General features: G+C 41.0%; 1 protein-coding gene across 4 annotated transcripts in view; it reads right to left on the reverse strand.

The window, feature by feature from the left end:
• Positions 1–1,270: 1,270 nt before the first annotated feature.
• The window catches only part of WAPL (WAPL cohesin release factor), a 533,375-nt gene continuing 520,654 nt past the window's right edge, over positions 1,271–13,991 (reverse strand). For all 4 annotated transcript variants that reach the window (XM_029609312.1, XM_029609314.1, XM_029609311.1 and 1 more), the window contains exons 17-19: positions 8,885–8,973; positions 6,934–7,029; positions 1,271–4,744 (exon numbers count right to left, since the gene is read on the reverse strand). In XM_029609312.1, coding sequence (XP_029465172.1) covers positions 4,679–4,744; positions 6,934–7,029; positions 8,885–8,973 — 251 coding nt within the window. In that variant the 3' untranslated portion in view covers positions 1,271–4,678. The remainder of the gene's footprint in view (positions 4,745–6,933; positions 7,030–8,884; positions 8,974–13,991) is intronic.

Here is a 13,991-nt window from a genome sequence, read left to right on the forward strand (position 1 = left end):
GAAGAGACCTTGGCTCTCCTACCGTGTTATATCCAGGCTATCAGCATTTTAGCCCGGGCAGAGGAAGAGTTCCATTTCGCTGGGGCAAGGGCAACAGTTGGGCCAGCGTGGGACCAGGAAGTATGGCAACACTACCTGTGTGTGATTGGTGACACTGGTGTGTTGCATCACACCGGTTGAAAACCGTTAAGATTACAGTATCAACTGGTTCAAATCAATTCTTCATCTTAATATTCATTGTACAAAGACTATTTTAGATCTTTGCTCATTTCAATGGAAATAGGAAATAAAATCCTCTGAAATATATCATGACTCAGAAAAGATAATTTTGTGGTGGGGAAAGCATAACACTATTAAAGTGTTTACTATGCTGTAGATAAATTACAGTATAGTAAGTATGTTGCCCCTACTTTTCTCAGTTTTACTTATAAAAGTGAACAGCATGATTTCTGAGTTCCTCTGGAAAACGAAATCTCCATATATAGCCCTTCAGAAATATTTTCAGTGAAGAGAAAGGAGGTATCAACATCTCAAATTTTTCTCTATCGTGATGCATATATCTTGCAAAAAGCTGGACTGTGTCTACAAAATTGGAGAGAAAAGAGTAATCCTCAAAGGCTGGAGGTAGAAGGAGAACTAATCTATTCTCTTTTCTTTGTGTTATTCCTGGGATGGTTCCTACAAAAACTGTAAAGGAAAATTTAGCATAATATCAACCTAAAGATCATTCTGGAAATTGAATAATTTACTGAACAGTGAATGAAAAAACACTACCAAAACACTTTTATGGTACAACCCAATGTTTAAAACCAACAATTCTTGCATTAATTGGCTTGGGTGGCAAATACAGGACACAGATGTTGGATTAGGTAAAGATTTTAAGATCTTTCTAGAGATAAAGATGAAATTTAACTTAGCAAGTTCTTAAAGATTTAAATGATTTTAGCTGAGGCACTGTATAACAGCAGGAAAATTGAGAATTCATTGCATGATGTATGAGATTTAAAAAAGTGTGTAATAAGGTGCTGGCATCTGCTAAAGTGGCTTTGAGGTTCTATCTGTGTTTGTAGAAAGCACTTAAGGAGGTTGCTGAGGGGTTTAAAAATTGTGGGAAAAGGATATACAGATTAATATTTAAACTGTTCAATGGAATATTTTTTTAGAGAAAGTCAGTCAATTTCCCCATGGAACTGTAGAAAACCAGTGGCTTATCCAGATTATTCTCTAATTTTCTGCTTGCGAGAAGATAAAGATTTAAAATAAACAAGTGTACTGAAAGTAGCAATTTTATTTGAGTTAAAATTATTTACAAAAACCCAAAGACATACTTCATGAAACTGGTACAAACTTGATTTTTTTTTCCTGCCGTTGGCTTTTGCTCCAAAGATCACAGCTGAGAAATACTGTATAAAATAAAAATAGGATTGGATTCAGAAAAGTACTCTACCATTCTAATTTCCAATTGATTGTATTTACAGAAATATTTACAATGGAAAAAAGGTTACTTTAAAACTTTAGTTAAATTGCAAGTAGGCCTCAAGTACTCTTAATGCAGAGTGCTTGAAGGATTCAAAACACAAATGCATTGCAGCTCATAAGGTGATTTACACCTCCTGAACATCTTCTACATAAAAAAATCTACCCTGTCAGTGTTTGACAATTTTTAAAAACTGTGAAACACTGACATAATTCCCATTCACAACTATTACCAGTGTAACAAAGATTTTGTTGGCCCTACTTATATATTAAAGCCATTTTATTACCCTCTGACAAGTGTTCCAATATATTTCTAGAAAATCTGAAGTTTAATCATTTCTAAGTCCATCAATATGACAAGAACCGTGGCTCTGATGTTGATTAAATGGGAAAAAAAACCCCACCCTAAATTCTGAATGCTAGCAACCATTAATTTGTTTCCTGCTCTTGAAGGAATCCTTCACATTCCTCCATCCAGAAGATTCCTCAAAATCTTTTTGTGTTACACTGGTATATTATGCTTTAGTTGTAGGTGGTCATATAAAAGTGAAAGGAATAACAAAAGACAAGATTTTGCTTTTCATCAGTTACAACCTCATAGAATTTCAACAAATCTGCCTCATCAAAAATGGGAACAGGAAACAGGTAGAACTGCGTAAAGTAATTATAGATGGCAGAGATATAAATGTACTTTACTCATATTACTCATCTTGACTACAGATTAGTTAGAGGGATACCACCAGATGTCACTGGTATTATATTTTCTGACCTGTCTCATTTACAAACGTAATAAATGTTTCTACTGGATCTTGTATACAGTACTACAACTCAGTGTAGCAACATGTTACAATGCATTATTCAGTATTACCTTTATGTTATCCACTTATTGGACAAATAAGTTAAGTCATGCGAACAGTACTGGCAAAATAAGAAGCAAGGAGCTTGGGGGCAGAAAGTTCACTGCATTATTTCAAATAAATAGGAGAACTAAGCAAACATTCTGCTGACACCAACTAGAACAGTGAATTTCACAAGAACCTTTCCCTGAATGGACTTCCAGCTGTGGAAATTCCAAATTATTCAGTTCTCATACATGAAACCTACTTCCAAGGGCCAATTCTATTTAAATGTGTGAAAATGTATACCAGTTTCACTAAATCTTGTTATCAATTAATAGATTTTGACCCAACCCTCTAAAGCAGATGATTAAATGTATCTGAAAAAATATTAAGCCGTTCGGCCCTGTGTTTAATGATCACTGGTTACCTATTTCTCTAGATGTTAACTACTTACATATTGTAGATACTTAAAATGGGGATGAAGCATTTTTCTGAAAAATAAATAACTTTCAAGATCACTACTAAAAAAAAAATACCAGTTTTGTGAGACTTGACTAATGGCAAGTGTCAACATGAATGGTACAATAGTCAGAAATCTTTGCATATGGAAGACTGAAATTTGTGATTCAGCTTCTCATAAATTCAATAGCAAACATTTAATGTGTCACAAGATGTTTCTTACCTTATCAAGTATCAGCCTACATTTTTGGGGGTCTCTGGCATCACACCTAACTAGCTAAAAGACACCTAGCTCCCCAGATTTATGATTAAGAAGCCTTTTTCTTTATAAATGAAAAAGTACTGTCGCCTAATTTTCTCTCAGACATAATCCTGGATCAAAAAATAAAAAGGAAAACAGCTTCATGTAGAGAGAAAAAAAATCTTGCTTACTGATAGAGTAACTGAATAAAATATAACAGAGAAAATAAAACAAATGATAACTCCTGGTAACAAATGTGTCACAGATTGTAGTTTTATCAACCTGGTCTTTGAATGGTCTCATGGATTAAATAAGAATTAGCAACTGTAAGTCATTAAAAAAATAATTCCAGATGATTTCAGAAATTTTGATCAAACTTTGCAAAACAGGTATTCAGGTCATGTCTACACAAAACACTTGACACTGGTTTATGTCCTGGTCCCTTATTTGTCTTCCATTCACCTCAAAAGACAAAAAAAAAAAAAAAAAAAAGATCAAGAAAAACTTGGCTCTATCAGCAGCTTTAGATTTAACATGTTCAAGAAAAATGTATTTCCCTAACAATGTAAAAGTAGTAATTAAAATATCCCAGAACTCCCTAGAGGCAATACATTTCTTTATACATGCCCCTATTCAAAACTAATTAGTCTAGATGAACCGTGCTCACTTTGTAAAAGGGCACCAAATTCATAGTAGTTTTTGCCAACTACTCCCAAAAAATACTCCACAAAGTTTCTTAGAACTTCGAGATCAGGGTATTCATTTTACTTGGGTCATGCATTTCTAAAACTGAGAAACCAAAGGGGGAAAAAATCCCAATTACAGAATTGCCTCAATTAAAACAGTATCAAACATTTAAACTTTATTTTTCTAGGCTTGCTTTTGCTATTAAATTAAATTAAAACCTGTAGGCAGTTTAAATTTCTGAACCACTCTGATTTTTACTCCTAAACATTTCAGAAGCATTTCTATAAAAATTAGTAAAAACTCACAAAGAGAGTCTATTTTCCATTTTATAATTTCTTTTTTTTTTTTTCTTAACTTCTGATTTTGGAAGCATCTTTTAATAAAACCTTTGAACAACAACAACAAAAAAAAACCCCCCCAGCAGGAATTAAAAATAAAGCAAAGCAAAATAGAAACAAAACACCAGCCAAAAAAGCAGAGCAGCTTTGCTGCTAAACAAGCGCTCCCCTAGTCAGCCTTGTGGGAAACTGTAGAACTGCTTCTGTACCTGGATATTACTGAACACAGGAACTCGGCAGTAAACAGCAGTTGTACTGTTAGCAGCAAACCAATCTTACATTTTCCTTTATACTGGATAGATCCAAGCACCAAACACACACATAAACCCTGCCAATCTGTACGAAAAAAAAAATACTGTGCTGCATAATAAATAGCCTACATTCTGTATTTCATTATCCCTACAGCACCTCTGTTCCTCATTTTTGATTGCTGCAGATGGATGTACAGTAGTAACTTTTTTCGGCAAATGCAGAGTGCATATTTAACAGAGTGGAGTCCAAATAACCTTAAAAAACATTAACATGAATGACACAAATGAATGCTTCTTGGTGCATCTTCAAGGACTTTTCATGACTTCATGCTTTATTTACGGGTAGTTCCAGCATTAGAGAGAGTGCCTGCAGCAAAGGCTGAGCATCTAGCAGTGTTCCAAGTACTCAATGACTCTAGAGATAGATTTCTGGCCCGTTGTTCCAACAGCACACTGAGAAACACACACAGAAAGCAAAAGAGATTATTTTTAAACTGGAAATTATAGCACATTTTAAAACGTCTCAAAACTAAGGAAAACATTTCCAGAAGAAAATTCTATGATATTTAAGACTGCAGTTTTGAAATATTTTCTGCTGTACTACTGGCATTAAAAATTAGTAAGCAAGACGTTACACATTCTCATCCCTACATTATGCATAAGCAATAGTTTCTAGTTCTGATATACCTGACATCAGAAGAAACACAACAATATACTTTAACAGTTAAGTAAAGGGTAATTTTACTTCTTCTGACTCTACATTAGGCAGGAATCAAAATGTTCTGCTGACAAATACCAAACGTAAGGCCAACTAGTTTAGAATCTTAGGTGCTGTTGCAACCACACAAACATTAACTGAAAAACAGCATGCTTGAGTTGCACTACAAATCTGGAGATTTTCAGCATGATCATATTATGGCTTAAACTGCTAATTTAAGCAAACTCTATTATGCCAACAAGGGATTTAGAGATGGTAAATTCCTGGGTTTGTAGAAGGGATTTTTACAGAGATCCACAATTGTGATATTTCAATCCATTAATACTTATTGGGCATGTACATCATTAACTATTAAATGGCTAATATTTTCAGGAATTTAATTTACTCTAATTTACATGATTCTCAATCTTGAGAAAGATGAGAGTTAAACTCTAATGAGAGAAACAAATATGTATGAGAAAATAGATTTGGACATTATTTCAAGTTTTCAATCAGCAATGTCCATCTAATCAATAAGTTCAGGGATTTTCAGAAGGCATTTGACAAAGTTTCTCATGAGAGGCTTCAAGGAAAAGTAAAAAGTCATGGGATAGGTGGCAATGTCCTTTCGTGGATTAACAAACTGGCTAAAAGACAGGAAACAGAGAGTAGGATTAAATGGACAATTTTGTCAGTGGAAGGGAGTGGGCAGTGGAGTGCCTCAGGGATCTGTATTGGGACCCATACTTTTCAATATATTTATAAATGATCTGGAAAGAAATACGACAAGTGAGGTAATCAAATTTGCAGATGATACAAAATTGTTCAGAGTAGTTAAATCACAAGCAGATTGTGATAAATTGCAGGAAGACCTTGTGAGACTGGAAAATTGGGCATCGAAAAGGCAGATGAAATTTAATGTGGATAAGTGCAAGGTGATGCATATAGGGAAAAATAACCCATGCTATAGTTACACAATGTTAAGTTCCATATTAGGTGCTACCACCTAATAAAGAGATCTAGGTGTCATAGTGGATAATACATTGAAATAGTCGGTTCAGAATTCTGCAGCAGTCAAAAAAGCAAACATAATGTTGAGAATTATTAGAAAGGGAATGGTGAATAAAACGGAAAATGTCATGTTGTCTCTGTATCGCTCCATGGTGAGACCACACCTTGAATACTGTGTACAATTCTGGTCGCCGCATCTCAAAAAAGATATAATTGCGATGGAGAAGGTACAGAGAAGGGCAACCAAAATGATAAAGGGGATGGAACAGCTCCCCTATGAGGAGAGACTAAAAAGGTTAGGACTTTTCAGTATGGAGAAGAGATGTCTGAGGGGGGATATGATAGAGGTGTTTAAAATCATGAGAGGTCTAGAATGGGTAGACATGAATCGGTTATTTACTCTTTCGGATAATAGAAAGACTAGGGGGCACTCCATGAAGTTAGCATGGGGCACATTTAAAAGTAATCGGAGAAAGTTCTTTTTCACTCAACGCACAATTAAACTCTGGAATTTGTTGCCAGAGGATATGGTTAGTACAGTTAGTGTAGCTGTGTTTAAGAAAGGATTAGAAAAGTTCTTGGAGGAGAAGTCCATTACCTGCTATTAATTAAGTTGACTTAGAAAATAGCCACTGCTATTACTAGCAACAGTAACATAGAATAGACTTAGTTTTTAGGTTCTTGCCAGGTTCTTATGGCCTGGATTGGCCACTGTTGGAAACAGGATGCTGGGCTTGATGGACCCTTGGTCTGACCCAGTATGGCATGTTCTTATGTTCTTAGCCAAAGTTTGATCCATGCTTTTTTTTTTTTTTAGTTAAAGCTATAAACCTTTTTTTTCTATTAGGAACCAACTCTAGGGCAATCACTGCTCACCAAAGTAAAGACCAGTTTCCATGTCTATTTAATTGTATTATTTATTATGTATACTTACTGTTAGATTCATGAAGCCGAGGAATTTTTTTAGCATTTCAGTCATTATTGAGAAGTCCCCTTCGGGTAAATGTTCCCTCACAGTAGTTACATTTATCTGAAGAGAGTTAATAATACAGATGAGCATTTATTAAACATCTATGCGAATGCACTCATGTGAACATAGACATGTGCAGAGGCTCTCAAATTATATGAAGAGTACACTTGCTGGGCTTCAGTCTTTACAGAGCTGCATTGAAAGTGAAATGAAAAACAGTTTATATAATGGATACTTTCTAAACAAATTTCTGGAAAAAAGAATACCACACTGGCCAATTAGATGGAAGAATAGATGCTGAGATAAACTAACATGGCAGTCTAGATAGGAGTGGGTGAATTTCCAATATACCACACACAGAATAAATACTTGGTATACTTTAAAAAGACATAAAACAGAAGACAATATAGCAGGGGTCGGGAACCTTTTTGGCTGAGAGAGCCATGAACGCCACATATTTTAAAATGTAATTCCGTGAGAGCCATACTAACTACAACCCCCCACTCTCCTGACACTCCCAAGACCTACCAAATTAATTTACTACAACCCCCTTCTCTCCTGACGCCCCCAAGACCTGCCAAATTAATTTACTACAACCCCCCATCCTCCTAACCCGCCCCCCCCCCCCCAAGACCTGCCGGGGGTCCGGGAGCGATCTCCTGGACTTGGGCTGTCGGCTGCCAGTAGTCAAAATGGCGCCAACAGCCCTTTGCCCTCACTATGTCATTGGGGTCAACCAATGGTGGCGGTAGCCCCTGTGACATAGTAAGGGCAAAGGGCCATGGACGCCATTTTGACTACTGGCAGCCGACAGCCCAAATCCAGGAGATCGCTCCCGGACCGCTCCTGGACCCCCGCTGGACCACCAGGGACTTTTGGCAGGTCTTGGGGGGGTCAGGAGGATGGGGGTTGTAGTAAATTAATTTTGGAGGTCTTGGGGGGCGTCAGGAGGGTGGGGGATTTTGTTAGATTTTTACTTTTTTATTAAAGATTTGTCTGCGAGCCAGATGCAGCCATCAAAAGAGCCATATCTGGCTCCCGAGCCATAGGTTCCTGACCCCTGCAATATAGCATTGTTTATCATCAGTACATTAGGAAGAACTAATCCATGACACGTTTAATAGGCTGGTGACCCTGTTTTAATTCCCCTATCCAGCATTTTCTGTATTGCCTGTGTTCAAACAGATTGCAAGCCTCTTATCACAAGGACAAAGTGGACTAGTCTGCTCAATTCTGCGTAAACAGACAGCATTATATAAAGAAATATTCATGCTCATTTGTAATTTACTTATTGTAAGTAGTTTGTAACAGTTTGGAAACTGAGTTTGACATCTTCCAAAATTTTATAAGTTACTTTAGCAATTTACTATGATCCTCAATTACACATTAGTTCTATTGCTTCAAGTAGCTGCAATCAGAAGACAATTTTATACCATCATGTGGCTTATTGACAAAATCTCTAATTTTTAAAATCTATTCAAAGACCTTTTGTTCAATATATTTTGAGTGCAAACCATAGCAAAACAAGTCTAGTTATCAATAATCACACTAATTACTCATACTGCCAAGAACTTGAATTTTTACCACTAATAACCCATGATTTTCTCCAAAATTGGATAAATCATAAATCACAACCTTAATTTCTGCATATCAATAGGAAAGAAATGAGTCCTTGTAATTATCATGACACATGCCAAGACAAAAAGTATATCTCCTTGCTATAACTGTGTGTATCCTCAATCAACAGGTATTGATTTTGACAGGGCAATTTTTTATTATAAGACAAAAACATTTTTCAATAGAATGATGAATACTTCCTATGTTACTTGGGAATGCATTTTAAGTCAAGATTTAAAAGTTGACCCAAGTAATCCTGCTAAAAATGCATTGTGATCTGAATCAATAATTGACTTACTGGACTCTCCTGGCAGAGACATCCCAGCAGCAATGCTGTATAAGAGGCCACGATGCAGTCTTCCATGTGCTTTCCTGCATGCTGGAGAGCTGTAAAGAAAAAAAAAGCATATTTTTTAAATAGCATAGAGAAAGTAGACAACATTGTGAAGCCAATACACAGATAAAATCACAGTGGCTAAAGAAAAAGTTTATACCCCCTTCCAAAATGTTCACCATTTGTTGCCATATAGCCTGGAAGTAAAATGCATTAAACCAGCGTTTGTTCATTTATCCACACATTCTACTTTATAACTGCCATGTGAAAAATATATTCCAGAATTCCTTAGAAAATTAAGTAGAAATAAACACATTTACCCCTAGATCCATCAAAATGTGTTACTGCATGGATAACACCCACAATAAGAAAAGGTGGGGGGTTTAGGGCGATTTTAGAATTTCTGCTTTGCACTGGCAGTATCATGCGGTACAGTAAACGTTTTGTGCCCCGCGACAATTCCTATTTCTCATCTTGCGGAGAGAGCAAGAGCAAGATTATCTACAAGGCCTTCATAGTAGTAAAGTATTTATATCTGTATAGGAGGGCCATCTACTGGCTTGAGGTGAGGTGTTGGTTTAGGGGCCAGTTTTTCATATAGAGTGAGACATACGAACAACACAGTATACCTCAGTGAAGATTTGATGCCATTTGGAGTGAGGAAAGTCTCACAAAGATGAAATTTTGTACTATGTTATCTCAACCTAGCTTGATGGTACCCTGTTATAAAGTCCATCAAGCTAGGGCGAGAGAACATAGTAGTAATGTCACCTTTGTGAGATTTTCCTCACACCAAATGACATCAAATCTTCACAGAGGTGTACTGTGCTGTTCGTATATCTCACTCTACATGAAAAACTGGCCCTAAACCACCACCAACAGCTCACCTCGAGCTATTAGATGGCCCTCCTATAGGCATATAAATAGTTGAACACTGTGAGGACCTCCCCAGAGGCGCTCTCTCTCTCTACTCCAATCTACTCCCCTCTCCTTCTCAAGCTCAGAAATGGCCGAAATGCAATTCTAAAAATGTATCGCGAATTGCATTCCAGCCATTTCGGGCATATTGCACAGCTTAATGCCAGGAAAAATGGTGTAGGTATTACCAGCCTTAAAATTGTGCGATAGCATGCGTTATGCGTTGTGATATTGCCCCTCATTTTATTAATTCCCGCCCAAACTTCTCCCTTATCCCACCCCTTCCTGAAATTTGCATCTGCGCCGTGCGATAGCATTATCGCATGCACTATGGCGTCAACGCACTCGTTAACCCATTATTTCATGCGTTAACACCATAACGCATTTTGATGAATGACCTTGTTAGCTTGGTTGGATAAGGGTCTACCTCCCTTGTACAAGTATAGCAATCCTAAATACCTAAAGCTCTGGTATAGCAGAGTTGCTTACCTGTAACAGGTGTTCTCCTAGGACAGCAGGATGTTAGTCCTCACTTGTGGGTAACATCATCAGATGGAGCCAGACACAGAAAATGTCTGTCAAAGTTTCAAGAAACGTTGACTGGCACACTGAGCATGCCACTATCCATGTGGGGTCTCTCTTCAGTCTCGTAGGCAGAATACGAAAAAATAAAACAGATTACAAGAACACAACTCCGCAGGATGGGTTTCCTGAGGACGAACATCCTGCTGTCCTAGGAGAACACTGTTACAGGTAAGCAACTCTGCTTTCTCCTAGGACAAGCAGGATGGTAGTCTTCACATGTGGGTGAATCCCTAGCTACAGGCTGGCCCTGAATAATAATGGGAGCAACAGACATGAAAGAGGTGCCAACGGGTACAACAGAGATGCTATTGATAACAGCGGGGACAGTAAACTCAAACCAGGGGCCTTAAGTAGGAAGAGTTGGGATCACAGCTGAAAGAGGTTCCTGAGGTCAGACTAGACGAATCTGCTATCCTGGCGGCAGTCTCTGTCCAGACAATAATGAGCTGTGATGGTGTGGAGAGAACTCCATGTTGCAGCCTTGCAGATCTCTCTCCTACTGGAACAGACTGCAGGTGAGCCACAGAAGTCGCCATGGCATTAACATAATGAGCTGTGACATGGCCCCCAAGCTGCAGTCCTGCTTGGACATAGCAGAATGAAATGCAGTCCGCTAGTCAGGTAGAGAGATTCTGCTTTGCAATGGCCACTCCCAGCCTATTACAGTCAAAAGAGACGAAGAACTGGGTGGACCATCTGTGGCTTGCTGTCTGATCCAGGTAGAAGGCTAAGGCCCTCTTACAATCAAGTGTGTGCACTGCCTTTTCTCATTGGTTGGAATGAGGCCTAGAGAAGAAAGTAGGCAAGACAATGGATTGGTTAAGATGGAAATCTGTCACCACCTACGGCGGGAATTTAGAGTGCATGCGCAAAACCACCCAGTCATGGAAGAATCTTGTGTAGGGAAGATAAGACACCAAGGCATGCAGTTCACTGACTCTGCTTGCCAAAGTGATCACTACCAACAATATGATGTTCCAGGTCAAATACTTGAGGGTAGAGGAGCACATCGGTTCAAATGGTGGTTTCATCAGCTGGGCCAACACCACGCATTAAGGTCCCAAGCAACCGCAGGGGTCCTAAGGGGAGGCCGCAGCTGAAGCAACCTACTCATGAACGCCCTACCACGGGCTACACCAAGATGGGAAAACAGTCCACCTCTCGGTAGCAAGAGCCTATGGCACTCGGATGTACCCGGAGTTGGTTTGACGCCCAGCCTCCAAAAGGTGCAGTAGGTAGTCCAGGAGTTGCCGGACAGGTAGTAGAAGAAGTTTAGTCCCTTCTGTACACACCAGACAGTAAACCTCTTCCATTTTGAAGCACAAGACTTCCTGGTGGAAGGCTCTCTCAAAGCCACCAGGACTCGGGACACCTCGTCTGAGGTCAAGAGCCTGCAAGATCAACAGCTCTACATCTAGGCTGTGACAGGGCCCGGAGGGTTGGGGTGGCGCAGCCTGCCCTAATCCTGTGTGAGGAGGTATGGAGCAGTTCCCAGATGGATGGGGTCCAGCCAGGACAGATCCCGCAAGAACGGGAACCAAACTTGTCTTGGCCAAAGGGGGTCTATGAGGATCATAGTCCCCCTGTCCTGGCAAAGCTTCAAGAGGGTCTTCGATACCAGCGGAAGTGGAGGATACACGTACAGGAGGCCTGTCCCCCAGTGAAGGGCAAAGGCGTCTGTGGCTAGCTGGCCGTCCGACCTGTTCAGGGAGCAGTACCGGGAAATTTTCCCGTTGCAAGGGGAGGCAAATAGATCCACGTCCGGGGTCCCCCAGAGACAGAAGATCCAGTCTGTCATCTCCTGCTTCAAGGACCACTCGTGGGGTCTGAAAGTTTGGCTCAGCCTGTCCGCCAGGGTGTTCTCTTCACCGGCCAAGTACACAGCCAGAGCAGCATTCCCTGAGCCAGCGCCCAGGCCCAGATCTGTACTGCCTCCTGATAGAGAAGGAAGGATCTGGTGCTTCCCTGCTTTTTGATATACCACGTGGCTACCTGACTGTTGGTCCAGATGAGGGCCACCTTGTTGGCTAGCTGATCCCAGAAGGCTGATAGAGTGTACCAGATCGCCCGCAGCTCCAAGAGTTTTACCTGACACAGACCTTCTTGGATGGTCCAGAGGCCCTGGATGTGGAGGCCTTCCACATGGGCCCCCCATCCCAGGTGGGATGCATCCATGGTAAGCACAATCTGGATGGGAGGAGCATGAAAGGGGGCACCCTGCTCCAGATTGGAAGGAGTCTTCCACCAAGACAGGGAAGCCCTGAGAGAGGGGGAGACCTGGATGAGAACCTGAAGGCCTTGGGTGGCCTGGCATTATTGGGATTGCAAGGACCACTGGACCCGGCACATATGTAAACGGGAAAAAAGGGGTGACATGCACAGTTATGGCCACATGCCCCAGAAGCTGCAGCATATGCCGTGCCAACATGGCTGCCCTGTTGTGGGGCAAAAAAGCCTTTGCCCGCGTCACATTAACATGGCCCCTATGAAATCCAGCCGTGATGATGAATGGAGATGGGACTTCTGGTAACTGATCAGGAACCCGAATGGTTCAGTGAAGTGACTACAAAGCTCCCGCCTGGGTGCTGGCTCTTGACCAGTCAGTCATCCAGGTATGGAAAGACCTGGATCCCTCACTGGTACAAAAAGGCCAGGCCGAATGGGAGCACACTGTACTGAAAGTGCTGATGACCCACCACAAACCGGAGATACTTCCTGTGTCCTGGGAAGATTCTGATGTAGGCGTAGGAGTCTTGTATGTCGAGGGAGCAAAGCCAGTATCCTGTTTGCAAGAGGGGAATCAGGGTGCCCAGGGATACCATCTTGAACTTTTATCTTTTTAGAAATCTGTTCAAGGCTTGCAGATCAAGGAGAGGACGGAGGCCTCCTGTTCTCTTTGGAATCAAGAAATAATGGGAGTAAAACCCCCGACCCTGTTGGCCCTGAGGAATGGGCTTCACTGCCCTGGTCATTAATAGGGCGGAGAACTCTGTTAGGAGCAGATCTGAATGTGAGATGGGACCCCAAAGTTGACATGGGGCGAATCCAGTGGAACCTCCATGAGGTTCAGCTTGTGCCCGTGATGGATGATGGACCCATTGGTCCGAAGTCACAGATGGCCACCGATCTGCAAAAAAATGGAGACGGCCCCTGACCGGTGGGTCCTCCGGTGCTGGTCGAAATCCCTGGCTTGTGTTCCCTTGTGACCAATCAAAACCCCGTAGAAGGGCTAGCCTGTGGCAGTGGCTGAGGCTTGGGGCTCCACTGCTTCTGGGACCTGCCCCTAGAGCTGGCCTGCTGCGGGTGGGAGTGAGGGGGCAAAAGGATAGTACTTCCTCAGCCCATAGACAGGCCTCCTCGACACCGGGCTCGAAGACCTCTTGGAAGAGGACAGAGAAGCAGAGACACCGGCTGACAGAGACTGGAGGGTTTCGTGGTGATCCTTCAGCTGTGCGACTGCATCCTTCATCTTGTCACCAAAAAGGTTATCCCAGGTGCAAGGTAAATCAGCCAGTCTTTCCTGAACTTCAGGACGAAGGTCCGAGGCACGGAGCCAAGTGAGATGCCT

This window comes from Rhinatrema bivittatum, chromosome 7, assembly GCF_901001135.1.
Source record: "Rhinatrema bivittatum chromosome 7, aRhiBiv1.1, whole genome shotgun sequence".
Classification (NCBI taxonomy): Eukaryota; Metazoa; Chordata; class Amphibia; order Gymnophiona; family Rhinatrematidae; genus Rhinatrema; species Rhinatrema bivittatum.